General features: G+C 32.9%; 1 protein-coding gene across 1 annotated transcript; it reads right to left on the minus strand.

The window, feature by feature from the left end:
* Positions 1-8,486: 8,486 nt before the first annotated feature.
* On the minus strand, positions 8,487-11,396 carry LOC126706867 (trimethyltridecatetraene synthase-like). Its single transcript, XM_050406441.1, has 2 exons — positions 10,469-11,396; positions 8,487-9,234 (listed from the first exon to the last, which is right to left on the minus strand). Exons 1-2 carry the CDS (start codon positions 11,375-11,377, stop codon positions 8,611-8,613), a joined length of 1,533 nt encoding a protein of 510 aa, XP_050262398.1. The 5' UTR covers positions 11,378-11,396; the 3' UTR covers positions 8,487-8,610.
* Between the last annotated feature and the right edge of the window lie 2,804 nt (positions 11,397-14,200).

A 14,200-nucleotide genomic window follows, 5' to 3' on the forward strand; every position in this document is an offset into this window, starting at 1 on the left:
TTTTGTATATGTTGCTTGGTTTGACATGGTTTGGATTGGAGCCCTTGCAAGTGATTTCAATTCAATCCAAGGTGATAACGGGAAGTATTCAATCAGGGCCGGCTCAACGAATTTGGGGGCCCTAGGCGAAAGCTTTAAACGAGGCATTTTATTATATTTAATTATAAATTCATATATTTTTTTCAATTAAAATTTATTTTTCTTGCTTTTTTAGAGGCAAAATTACTAATTAAATTTTTGCATTCAAGTTCCGCTAACATTTCTTTTTCAATTGATAATATGGCTAATTCACTTAATCTTTCTTATGACATAGTTGATCTTAAATAGGATTTTATTAATTTTAATTTTGAAAAACTTCTTTCTGCGGAAGCAACTATAGCAGGTATAGTTAGAAATATTCTGAAAGCATTACATGCATTTGGAAAAGATTCCAGCCTCTTTATATAATTTAGTACATTAATTGGAAAGTTTTCATTTATTTGCAAAACTTATTTTAAAACTTTTAGTTCTAAAAATAAATCTAAGCCATTAATATTGGAATAAGTTTCATGTGTGAGAAAACATTCAAGATTAAGACAATTTTTTTTTCAAACTATCATCATCTAGTGATTTTATTTTTCAAAATTAAATAAAAAAACCAAAAATATTTTCATATATTTGAAATTGTTCAAACCTGCAAAAATAAATTAAAATTAATATTAATACAAAGTAAATTATTCTAAATTTATAATTTTGTTATCAATACTCCTTTTTTTTTTGTGAAGGATTGTCGCAGTAAACCTTTCTTTTTGAAGAAACTGTGTAGGACTAAATTTGATTGGATCCACTACGACCAATGGGGGTTCACTGACTTCTAAAAAAAAAAAAATTATATTTTTTAATTTTTTTTTTAGTTAATACATTAATTTTTTCTTAAAAATATTTTTGCACACCCTGACTTAAATCTTATGCACACTTATTTATAAGTATTTCTGACTCTAAAGTAAGAGTAAGTATTTGTAAATTGTAAGTGTCACTCTTTATTATAAAATTTTTATTATGTGTATGAATGTGTCTAATATTGATTGTGTGCATTACTTTTTTTTTTTTATATAATGTCATTTGTGTGAATAATGACTCGTACATGGATATTTGTGTGTAAAATATAAATATAATATAACTTTATATAATTTAATAATTAGGAAATAAAGATGATTTGTTACATGAATGTGTATAGTTATTATGTTATAATAATTTTTTTGTAATAAAGTTAGAAAAATTCAAGAAAAAAATTACAAAGTTAGCGATTATTCAAGTATTTAATTGGTTAAGTAAACATGTAGTGAATTATTTTATATATGAATGAGTGTGGTTGTGTGCGTCAATAATTAATGTAGAGCTAATGAGTTGAGTTTAGTTATTTAATTTAAAAATTTTTATAAAAACAATGACAAATATATAATATTAACTACAAAAAAATAAAAATTTAGACAAACTTAACAAAATAAAATGGTCATAACTACCCATATTGACAATAAATACTCATAATAAACTATCGTGTAACAATTCAAAATTTGAAAACTTGTAGATGGAAATTGTAAAAATTCATATATATATATATATATATATATTTGTCTATAATTTGATATATTCAAGTTCTTTTTTATTAATTTTTTAATTTAAATTTCTTAATGACCCCCCCTAAAAAAAATTTTCTAGAGCCGCCAATGAGTGGGTTCCATTCCATAGTCTTCTAGAAGATACTAAACTTGATCCACTAAGACTAAGACTAGCCCACTATCCCTCCATACCACTAAATCTGATTTATTTTATTAAAAAAAACAAAAACAAAACAAAACAAAACGTGTAGGACTAGGATCAATACTTTAACTTCCATATCACTAAGGGTGTGTTTGGATACCGCTTATTTGCTGAAAATTGAAAACACTGTAACAAAAAAATTTTTAAATATGTGAATAATACTGTGAGACCCAAATTTATATTGAAATTTGTGTTTAGATGACTTTTGTAGGTTCGTGAACAGTGTCGTGAGACCCATATTTTTTTAGCAAAACGCACAAATGCCAGCCATAAACGCTATCCAAACGTGCACTAAATCTGATTTCTTAATAAAAATAAATAAATAAAAACATGTAGGACTAGGATGGATCAATACTTTAAGTGGGTCCATTCCATAGCCTTCTAGAGAATACTAAAGAAATCAAGATTTAAGAGTACAAACAAAAGAGACTAAAGAGTACAACTAAACTAAAGTTAAGCCAAAAAGGAGAAAAAAACCCAGCAGCAAACCCTGAAGAATACGAAAGAGGCAAAGGAAGAGAAAACAAAAAACGAACCTGAAATGAAGATCTGTGAACACACCAAGTCTATTGCCAACACCAATTGATGAGTAAGAGTTTTTAAAAAAAAATCAAGATAGAGAGAGTGAGTGTTTTCTTTCTTCTTTCTTTTTTCTGCCTTTTCTTACTTGTCTATTCTTTCTTTTTTTGCCTTTTGTTATCTTTTCTTCTGCATTTTCTTACTTGTATATTGAGAAAATCAGTGTCTCTCTTTCTCTCCCTCTCTACATTTCAAGTAATAAACATGGGTTTTCTTAATGAAATGTGGTATAAAGGTTTGATCCAGAGAATACTTGGATGTGATTTTTTTTTTTTTTTTTTTTTGAAAAAGCTAAAGATTTGGTGATGTGATTGGACTTCATGTCATTTCAACCTTTTTGCTTTGTGAGAAACAGTTAGAAATAATTTGTTGTTCTCAATTTTCAAGTAAGGTCTTAAATAATTTGGGTGGGGTCTTACATCTTTTGGGCAGGCCTTACTACCCTTTTTTTTTCCAGATGAGAAAGCAACATTATATAATATATTATTGCTATTGGGAGCCCTCTGACAAGTCGGGGCCTTAGGCAGTGGCCTAAATGACCTATAGGTTTAGTCAGCACTGTATTCAATGTAACAGTATACAAGGTGATTTCAGGGCCAAAATGGCCCATTAGCATTAATTTTTGAAATATTTAGCAACAGAGCACTGTTTCGGAAATAATTAAGGAAATACCACTTTTTCTGGTACTCGAGCTTGGTGAGCTTGAGTACCATATTTTTTTAATCCACCGTCGCCCCATATTCAAGGAGCCCTATAGTGGCGTTTTTAAGCCCTATAGTGACGTTTTCGGGCCCTATAGCGGCGTTTTTAAGCCCCCTACCAGGTTAAGGGGCCCTATAGTGACGTTTTCGGGCCCTATAGCGGCGTTTTCCTGCAAATTTTTTTTTTATAAGTCCCCATAACAGGTTCAAGGGGCCCTATAGTGGCGTTTTTAAGCCCTATAGTTACGTTTTTGGGCCCTATAGCGGCGTTTTCCTGCAAATTTTTTTTACAAGTCCCCATAACAGGTTCAAGGGGTCCTATAGTGGCGTTTTTAAGCCCTATAGTGACGTTTTCGGGCCCTATAGCGGTGTTTTTTTTTCTTTTGAGAAGATGTTTGACCAATGAAAAGATGGTACTCGAGCTCACCATGCTCGAGTACCAGAAAAAGTGGTATTTCCCTAATTATTTCCGAAACAGTGCTCTGTTGCTAAATATTTCAAAAATTAATGCTAATGGGCCATTTTGGCCTGATTTCAGTTCAATCCATTATACGCCAATTTAGCAATGATGATTTCATTTCATTCAAATTGAAATGACAAAGTAATTTGGATACATAGCCGAACAAAGTGTTCCATATTGCTAACTGGAAGCACATTGGCAAAAAGCATGTCAAAACTACATACAAGGCATGTTATCCTACTTCTTTTCTCTACCTTAAACCTGCCAAAAGCCACATTGACAAAAAAAAAAAAAAAAAGCCTTAAACTACTAGAACATAACCCCACCCATCTAACCCACTAATGCTAAAATTACATAAAGGCAAATCCCACACAGCACCAGTATCAATCAAGGTTTTGAAACCTGGACCAGATTGTACAATTCGACCCAGAAAACCTCGAACCGCTCATTTTTACGGTTCTTTTAGTCTTAAGAACCGCTTTATGGGAAAAAAGCAGGGACCCGTGCGAACCGTGGTCAGACATCACGGTTCTTGCAGTTCCTTTTTTTTAGCAAATATCGGTTGAAATTAAAGATTTGGCTGACATGCACTTCGGACTTTTTTCAGATCTGGAACCAAAAGATTTGTAAGAGAAAAAGAAAACAAACTGAGAAGAAGAAGATGACAAAGTAGGGGCTGTGCGAAGTTGAAGCAGCAAGCTAGCAACCCAGCACAAATCGCCAGTCACGGCCTTCATCTTCATCTTCATCTTCGTCTTCTGCTTCTATTTCTTCTTCTTACTTCTTTTTCTCCTTCTTCTCTTTCTTCTTTTCGTCTCCACTACCGTGGTTTCCGTTTCTCACCTTCTCTCTGTTTGTGTTTGTGTTGATTCTTTTGAATTCTTTTTTATGTTTCCAAGGCCCTTTCACGTGACTTACATTGGGTAAGAAGAAAACTTTTAATTTTTTGAATTAAAGATGGCAAAATGTTTCAGCCATTAGATTTTTGCAACTGAGCCCGTGATGTGACTATTGATAGATTGATATGTGACAAGCATTTGATGACTATCAACCCAGCCCACCGGTGATTACAAAAGAAAAATCAAATTGAGTAAAACAAAAAAAATAAATAAAAACGTATAAGGCCTCCACTAGTTATTGAGGACTTGGCACACTCAGATGCACTCATTATTATATACAATTAAGTATATAATAATTATTATATAATTATTTTAATTTAAAATTACAAAGTGTCCTTCTAATTACTATATTATTACAATATTACTACCACCAATTTAACTAATCAACCTATAAATAAATAAAGAAATATTATATCTATGAATGCTTAGGATATGATATTTCTTATTTTGTCCCGGAAAGTTATGAGATATGAAAAAATAGATTTGAAAGATAGATTTTTATATTTAATTGGGTCATTTAATTTAATTTTTCTATTTATACTAATTTAATATATTTATTTATATTTAAATAATTATTAAATTAATTATGATGTCATCACAGTTCGACCCCGTTTCAACCTCGGTTCGACCTTAAAAACCTTAAACCTCTCAATTTTACGGTTCAATGAACGGTTCGGGTTTAAAAACCTTGGTATCAATACCAAACACAATACTATCAAAAATTTCTTCCTCTTCTTGCATATTGATTTTCCTTAATTCTCTTTTGTTGTTCCCACGTAGCACCAATATCCATTTTGGGTTTTCAAATTGATTGATTTTCCTTATTTCCCACACAACACCAATATCCATTTCAAATTGATTTTCCTTAATTCTCTTTTGTTGTTCAAACTTAAAACGCTCTTCTATAGTATACTAGAATTTGTGTATATTTCAAATGGCTATTTTGTATATAAACATACAAAGAATGAACAACCAATACAGTACTGAAGCATAATTTTTTATTTTTTTTTAATTTAAAAAGAAAAAGCCTCTGAACATGCACGCAGATATAATTTATTTGAAAAGTTGCTTTTAACAAAGTGTTTGTATTTGAATTATAAGTATTTATAAATGTAGATATTAGTTTCAGTAATAATAACAACGTGATTAACTCTACAGAGGTTTTTGATGGTTCCTTCAGTGATAGGTTTAAATTAGAACTGGTAGTAACTAAACACCTAGAATTTGTTATGAAAGTATTGTGAATGTAGCACTTCTCAAAAAAAAAAAAAAAAACAATACAAAAAATTTCACAACTTTTTTCAAAACAATTGAGTTGGAAAACTTTTATTAGTTCTCATTTATGTCCACCATTAATATCACATTTTTACCTACACTATCATTCTGCCACATCAACAGGTGTGAAAAGTTTTGTCAATTTTTTTGTGAAAAAATTACGTGGTTAATTAGTAATTTTGTATCTAAAACAAAAGAATAGAGTTTAAGTAATATTTAAATTTATTTTAAAAAGTCACATTTAAATATATAAAAAGCCTCAATTTAGTTTTCACCCATGGCCCCAAATGCTTCAAGCCTCCCCTGCCACAATGAAAGGAAAATGAACTATGCCCAGTGGCGGCTCCATGAACTTTTTTTCAGAGTGGTCATTATGAAACTTAAATTATACAAAATCTAATAAAAAGAAAACCTCATATATTGTCAACAAAACACACACACACACACACACACACACACACACAAATACATAAAGTCTTACAATTATTTTCTACAAGTTTTCTTATATTGAAATCGTTGCATAATAGTCTTATTATCAATGTTGCAAGCTACATCTCTTTCTAAATCTTAGTTGATAAATTTTTTTCTTGAGCTTTTCCTTTTTGTTTGTAAGGGTCTAATCTATATATTGTTAAGGGGACCAAATTTTAAATATGAATTTTGGCTAAAAACTTAGTTATAGCCTAATGCTACAACTCTCCCTAAACAAATTAACACGGCTACATATTTTTGGAAAATCTAACCATTGAATTGCAGTTTCTTTATATTTTTAAAACCCATATTATTTACTATTCGATCTATACACTTATTTTTTTTATGTATAATTTTAGCCTACAAAAAACAATTTTAGGGTGATCAAAAATATTTTCTAAAGGTAAAAAAATTATATAACTTTTAAAATTTATATTTAATTATTCAAGCCAGGGTGGTCTTGTGATCCTACCCTGACTTCAATGTAGAGCCACCCTTGAGGCTGATGTTTCTTTTTTTCTAAAGTACCCTTCGTTTCACCACCTTTTTTTTTTCCGCTTTCGAAAGAAATATTAGATCCAAGAAGTGCAGCTAAAATGGAGCCTAACTTGATATGATAGAAAATAGGATTTTCAAACCTTAAAGTGATCGATTTAGCCTAAACAACAATTAAGGCTTTGTAATTATGTATATATCCAAAAAAAAAATCTTGAGTTGTTATTGCTGTTTTTATTATAGCTAGAGATATGTAAAGATATTAAAAAAAAAAAAAAAAAAAAGTTGATAATAACAATTAAGATTTTACGTTTATTTAAAAAAATTGATAAAGCAATAGATGAGAAGTACGTTGATAAGAACAAATAAACACACCAATGTTACGAGCTTGAGGAAATTTTCAGACCCTAGTCAACTCAATTATCCATCATTCTCCATGGTATTTAAAAACATGAGGGTTGTTCAATACACCCGCGTGTTGACCAATGTTGTGGCTGCTGGGTTTGTTTATGAAGTGACCATCAATGTGCCAATGATGGTGGTCCTAAAATAAAGCCTACAAAGCTTGTTTTTAAATATGTTGGGAGAGAAACGAAGGTACACTGTTACCTTTGTGACTAAGAGAGATACGCCCAAGGCAGCCAAGTCTTAATTTGGGATAATTGTGTAGAGCAACGCCAAACACTATGTTAAGAGCCCAATTGTTTTTTCATGGACACAATGGTGAGATTAGAGTCTATGCCATGCCGTTTTTGGGTTAAGTTTATGATCCAAGGGGCTAGTAGAGGGACACGTGTGGATCAAGTTATGAGTTGCCTGAAGTTTGGGGTTGCTAGTTGGTTGGTTTAGGAATGTCTAGTGATAGAATGTTTTCCAATGAGACTTCCTAGTGTTAATGAAGATGATGAGTGACATAATAAATAAATAAATAATAACAAGACAACTACAAAATATTTACAAATTAATGCGACAATTAGTATGATTTGTGCCACATCAATAAAATAGAAAATAAATTTCTTAATTTTTTTTTTATGTTTAAAAATTGATACATCAGTTTGTAAATCCTATGTGATAAAACTTATAATAGTTGTAGTACACAAAACATCTTTTTGAAGTATTTGCAATTTTTTTTTTTTTTTTTTGGAAAGAACCAAATGTAGCTAGGTTTTCCATAATTTACCAATCTAATAAAAGTCATTTCTCTCAAAAATAAAAATCTAATAAAAGTCATATATATCATCTAATTATATTTCATATATATTTTAACCTAAAAGCTAATTAATTTTACCAAGAAAGGTTGCAAATAGAGAATAACAAAAGTCAAACAAGGTGTTGATTCCTATGTCTTATCCCATTGTTTTGTTCTTATTTTTTTCCTCAAATAAAAACTCTGTCCTTATCTATCTATCTTGCATTAGTATCTACTTATTTTGCAATTGGATGCCAAAGAAAGTGAATACCTTTAATCTCTACTCCCTTATCGAATGGGAGGTTTGGGGTAGATAGCTAGCAAAGCAAAGTTTGGCTACAACACTTGTTGGGGTAATTTGGTTTTAGTAAGCAGGGTTTTTAATCATATAACTACTTTTTAAAAAAAAATTTCTTTTGATTCAAATCGTTGAAAAGTTTCAATGAAGTATTTTTGAACCGAAGAGTTTGTCAACTAATTTTTATCAAATGTATTTCAATAGAAATTCGTATTTGTGAACTACCATGAACTATCAAGTGCGTCTGAAATCGCGCAAAACAAAAAAGCATAAGTAGAAATCATTTAAACAACCAAGTTGCAATTTTATTTTCAATTAAGGCAGAGTCATGGCACATGATTATTGGTTACAACACAACCAAGTACAGCAATAAGGATACACATAATAGGAAACTGGTACAAAATATAAGAAAATACAACATACGAGATCGATTATTGTCATAACTAATAAAGATGAAGCGGGAGTCGTGGCTTCATGACTGCAACAAGTGGAAACTTTCTAGGCGTAGCCAAGCCATAAATTTCCTCCATGTTCAAATCTTCTGGCTTCATATTGTCTGGCAATTTCCACTCAAATCCATGCAACATATTAGCCAAGCTGGAGCTAATCATCTTTAGTCCAAGGCTATACCCAGGGCACATCCTCCTCCCTGAACCAAACGGCAATAGCTCAAAATTTTGTCCCTTCACATCAATAGCCTTACCCAAAAATCTCTCTGGGCGGAACTCTTCTGGTGCATCCCATATTGATGGATCCCTTCCTATACTCCAAGTGTTTATGAATATTGTTGTTCCTTTGCGAATGTCATAACCAGCTACATTGCAGTCTTGAAGAGCCAAATGTGGTGCAAGCAATACGGCAACAGGGTGTTTTCTCATTGTTTCTTTCATAATTGCATCAATATAAGGAAGCTGTGGGATGTCTTTCTCTTCTACCCATCTGTCTCTTCCAATAATCCTATCCAGTTCTTCCGTTGCCTTTTTGATGAGATGTGGTTGCTTCATGAGTTCAGACATAGCCCATTCCACAGTAGTTGCAGAGGTATCTGTACCTCCAGCTACAAGATCCTGACATTAATGAACAAAAACAAAAATTGTCATTCACTATATATTTATCATTTAGGGGAATAAGGGCAGGCCTTTTTTTTTTTTTTTTTTTGAGACCTATAACTCCAACCATTTATAATTAAGGTTGATATCTTTTAGCCTATCCTACAAATTTTAGAACATGTCTTATTAAATTGATGAGTCAATTTTTAAATACAATACAAAAAAATATTTTTATTATTTTGTTAATGTGGCACCATTCAAATTCATCAGTGCATCTATTTATAAGTTTTTTTTTTTTTTTTTGGAAAAATGTTGTTAACTGTAACAACATTTTCCTTTTTTTTTTTGTCATGTTCAGGTTAGGTTGGTTTGCCATAAACACACCTAATATGTATGCCTGGAAAAATTAGACTCGAGCTCATTGACACACTCGATTCCGAAAGATAAAAATGGGTATAAATAATTAAACTTGTGAGAAAAAAATTATAAAAATAAAGAAAATATAAGAAAAAGAATAGTTAACTTGAAACTGACCTACTAAAATGACAGGATGGGTCAGGATAGACCCGTTTTTAGGGGATGATTTTATTTCTAATCTAGTTTTCATTCTCAAATATTTCTCTATCTAATTCTCACTTTCTCAGTTTCTTCTCTAAATTTTTCTTAGACTCTCTATCTCTTAGTGTGAGTGTGAGCCATGATAATATTCAAACAAATGTCATAAACCTGAAATTTTTGCTTTGAGGCCAACTTTTAATACCAGTATAATATATAGGCAGATAGATGTATGCGTACGTGTTAACTTAAGTGTAAGTGAAAACTATATATATGAGTAAATTAATACTGTACGAAGACTATTGATTCAATTTTTTTTTTCTGAACTTTTTAATTTTATATTCTTTATATATAAATATAAATATATATATATATATATATAAATAACTTATTAAATAGATAGATGTATGCGTACGTGTTAACTTGAGTGCAAGTGAAATCTATACATATAGAAATGAGTAAATTAATATTTTAGGAAGATTATTTATTCAATTTTCTTTTTAACTTCTTAATTTTATATTATATATATATATATATATATAAATAGTTTATTAAAATTATTACTTTTACTTTTACATTATTCCCTCTGCATGCATTCACGGTTAGAAAAATAGAAGGCACCAAAAATACAATTATTCTCCGTCTGCTAATTACAAGAAAAAAAAAAATTTTAATTAGAAAGGTTAATAAGGCATACCTGAGTGAGCGCTTTGATATTGTCATAAGTGAGCTTAACATCAATATTAGGATCATCGGCGAGCTTTAATAATAAATCCACCATATCCTTTGGCACAAAATCTTTCACGCTTTCTCTCTTTGCCTTATGTTCACCAATAACATGGTCGTGGAATCGATCAAATTTTTTTGTGATAGCCTTCATTCGCTTCACGTATCCCTGCAAGTCTAAGAAATCGAGCCATGGTATCCAGTCCCCAATGTTCAACACCCCATTTAGCAAGAACAGTTCGTCTAACATATCTTGAAATTCTTTGAGTGTCACTATTGAAGACTCGTATTCAGACTCACTGAAATACTTCTTGCCCAATACAATTCTGCTTATGACGCTTAATGTAAGGTGCGAGAGATGCTCTTTCAGCCTAATCGGCTTCCCAGACAAGGCACATAAGCGTGAGAGAAGAGCACGCCTTTCTTCGACACGAATATACTCAAAGGACTCTAGTTGTTTCGAGCTAAATAGCTCAGAGAGATATATCTTACGCCCTTGGCGCAAATATGGTCCATAAGGTGCCCATGAGATATTGGTGAAGTTATAAGTGGTGTATTTCCCAGCAGCAGTTTGGGGTCTACATGCAAAGATGTGATCATGTGTTTTTAGGAATTGCTTTGCCATTTCGGCAGATGAGGCAACCACTACTGGGACAGACCCGAACTTAAGTTGCATAAGTGGTCCGTATTTTTGAGTCAATTTATGAAAGGATTGGTGAGGGAGAGGACCAATAGCGTTTAGATTGCCTATGATAGGCCAAGGTTTGGGTCCTGGTGGAAGTTTTAGCTTGTGGAATCGAAGGGGGTTATTTTTGAAGAAAAAGAGCAAAGCAGCTAGCCATGCCATGGCTAAAACAGCAGCCCAAGAAGTGAGCTCCATTGCTGAGGATTTTGTTGGTTGCAGTGGTGAGAGAGTTCGGGTTGGTTTGGGGGGGTTTATATAGGTTTAAATCTAAGGGTAGTCATGAAGAGTTTCATTTTCATAGCTGTACTGTATCTTAAACACGAGCTGCACATGGAGTTGTGAGATAGTCAGATAGAGAATATTACGCACCAATCACATATAATTAAAATGAACACGTTAGAAAAATGTGAAGAAGTAAAAATAATTATAAAATAAAAGAAGAAAAAGCTACAGCTTAAAGTTGAAGGTTGAACTATTGTTATTTTCTTAAGATGATATTAGAATACAATATGCACGTATGGCTAATAATGATCCCTTTAGTACCTAATTAGTACACGTAATCATATTTCCATTGAGTAGAGAGAGGAAAATAGTAAAGGTTTCACGATGCACAAGGGGGAGGTAATTAAAACACGCCTGTAATTAGAAAAATAAAAAATAAAAAATAAAAAAAAAGGGGTGAAACAAGTTTGTCTCATGATTTAATAATCCACCGCTGTAAGCTTTTAACTTTTCTATCAAATGTGACCCCTCCTAGTTTCCTACCTTCACGGCTTCACTGCCTTGTGCTCAATCAAATTCACTTGCTCCCCTCTTAGGGTCCATTTGGAAGGAGAGGTAAAAAACAGTGAGAGGGTTGAAAATAAGAAAGACATAGAAAAGTTAGAGGATACAAAAAATTTTAGTTTTTTTTTTTTTATTTGTGTTTGATTGGAAGTGAAAAAATGGAGGAATGAAAAAAATAAATTTGAATAAATTTACTTATATGTCCTGGTTAAAAAAATGATGCACAATTAAAACCAAAAAAAAAAAAAATGAAAACAACCAAAGGAAAAAAAAAAAAAAAAAGGCAATCACCCAAATTTATTAAAAACTAAAAATCATGCCCAAAAAAAAAAAAAAAAATCACGTCTAGTTAGACCCAAAAAAAAAAATAAAAAAATTTGTGTGTGTGTGTGTTCCACCCACAACTTAAGCCTAGAAAAGGGAGAAAAAAACAAAAAGCAACCAAAAAAAAAAGCACTACAACTCACACCTAAGAATAAAAAATTTAAAAGAGAGAGAGAGAGAAGCAACCAGCAAGCACATAAAAGGAGGAGGGCTAGTTCAATCATTAACTGAAACTATTCATTCACTTGTTCCTAGCAATTTTCCATCATCTCATTCTCTCCAACAAAACACACCTAAAATTAGTTTTCTCTTTCCTATTTTCTATCCTCCTTGTTTCACCCCCCAACTAAACAAATCCTTACTCTCACAATTTCAATCTCTTATTCCAATTTCTACATAGAAACTGACTTATTAGTAGGTTTGGTTGGAATTATGGAAAAGTGAGGATGAAAAATGCAGGTGTGGGGATCGGCCCAAAATCACAGTCTGGCTGGGCCCTAGGCCCGTCCGAGAAGTCAGTATGACCCAAGCAATCCTTATTTAGGCCTACGGGGGTAAAGAGAACATGTCAGATGAGTAATTTCTCCTCGGATACTGCAAAATCCGGAGCAAAGGTACATCCAAGCCATTATAGTCCATCCTTCCAATGCGTAAAGAAGAAGGAAACCCGAAATATCTCAGCAAAAGCTGCTACCACCACATTAAATGCAGTACAACTACTCTCCTGACTGCATTAATGAGGAGAAGACCCCTGAACAGTGCTACCTTGGCTACAGCAACTCACAAAAAATTGATAGGGGTGTTTGATGGGACAGGTGCTCAAGTGAGGGTCTGGATGATCAACAAGTGTAAAGCCCAGATGATTGGAAATGACCTATATAATATGTAAAAGTCCCCCAAGAGAGGGGACGGAGAAAAGAAAGAGAGAATACTGTAAAGAAGTCTTACTGCATTGATCTGTGTCCATTAATCAAGTTTTTAGCCTTCTCATTTGTGAGGGACCTCTTCACGGTGACATTTTTGTTCTTGTTCTTCAGCCCATACTCTATAAAAAATTCATTGTGTGGGACTTTTTGGGTCAAGACTTGACCGACAAGTATTGGGCCACTAAAATTGTGCCCCTACAATTGGCGCCGTCTGTGGGAAGAACCTAAGTGTCAACAAGCATAACAGTTAAGCATGGCAGGACTAGGTCCATACTAGGAGAATCCCCACCAAGCTAACCCTCAACAGACAGAACCTATTGAGTCTCAACGGTAAAATAATCCTTCTAACCCAGGCAACAGAAGGAATCATGAGGGAAGCGTACATACTACCCAGACGAGCCAAAGTCATACCCAAATAGGCAGTCACGTATCTCAAAGGCGAAACAACCATCAGGCTATACAGTGAGAGATAGATGACCTGAAAAGAAAGTTGCGACATGCACAGCGAAAGCGATCTCCCTCCAGCTCAAATGCATCCTCTGACGAGGAAGACGTGAGTTATCAATGGAGGTCGAGAACATCCCCAAGTGAAACCTTTTCTTATGAAAAGGAATCGCACCTAGTGCGAAAGTATGAGAGCCCATCTAGCAAGGGTTTGGGAAATGACGCTATGAACAGGGCATTAGACCAGATCTCTAAATCACCCTTCGTGCACAGGATAGAAGGGGCTAAATTACCTCAACGTTTCAATCAACCTACGTTTACGATCTACAACGGCCGAGCAGACCTAGTGGAGTACGTGAGCCAGTTTAACCAAAGAATGGCCATCTACTCCTAAAATGAAGCCCTAATGTGCAAAGTCTTCCTGTCCAGCTTGGGGCCAATGGCGATAAGATGGTTCAACAGTCTGAAAAAAAATTCCATAGGCTCTTATAAGCAGCTCACTCAGGCTTTTTGTTCTCACTTTATTACAAATAGCAGA

Source organism: Quercus robur, chromosome 11 (assembly GCF_932294415.1).
Source record: "Quercus robur chromosome 11, dhQueRobu3.1, whole genome shotgun sequence".
NCBI classification, from domain to species: Eukaryota; Viridiplantae; Streptophyta; class Magnoliopsida; order Fagales; family Fagaceae; genus Quercus; species Quercus robur.

Coding starts and splice junctions, on each gene's coding strand:
- LOC126706867 (XM_050406441.1), bottom strand. CDS start 11,377: ATGGAGCTCACTTCTTGGGCTGCTGTTTTAGCCATGGCATGGCTAGCT. Junction 9,235..10,468: donor ATATCAAAGCGCTCACTCAG/GTATGCCTTATT, acceptor CATTAATGTCAG/GATCTTGTAGCTGGAGGTAC.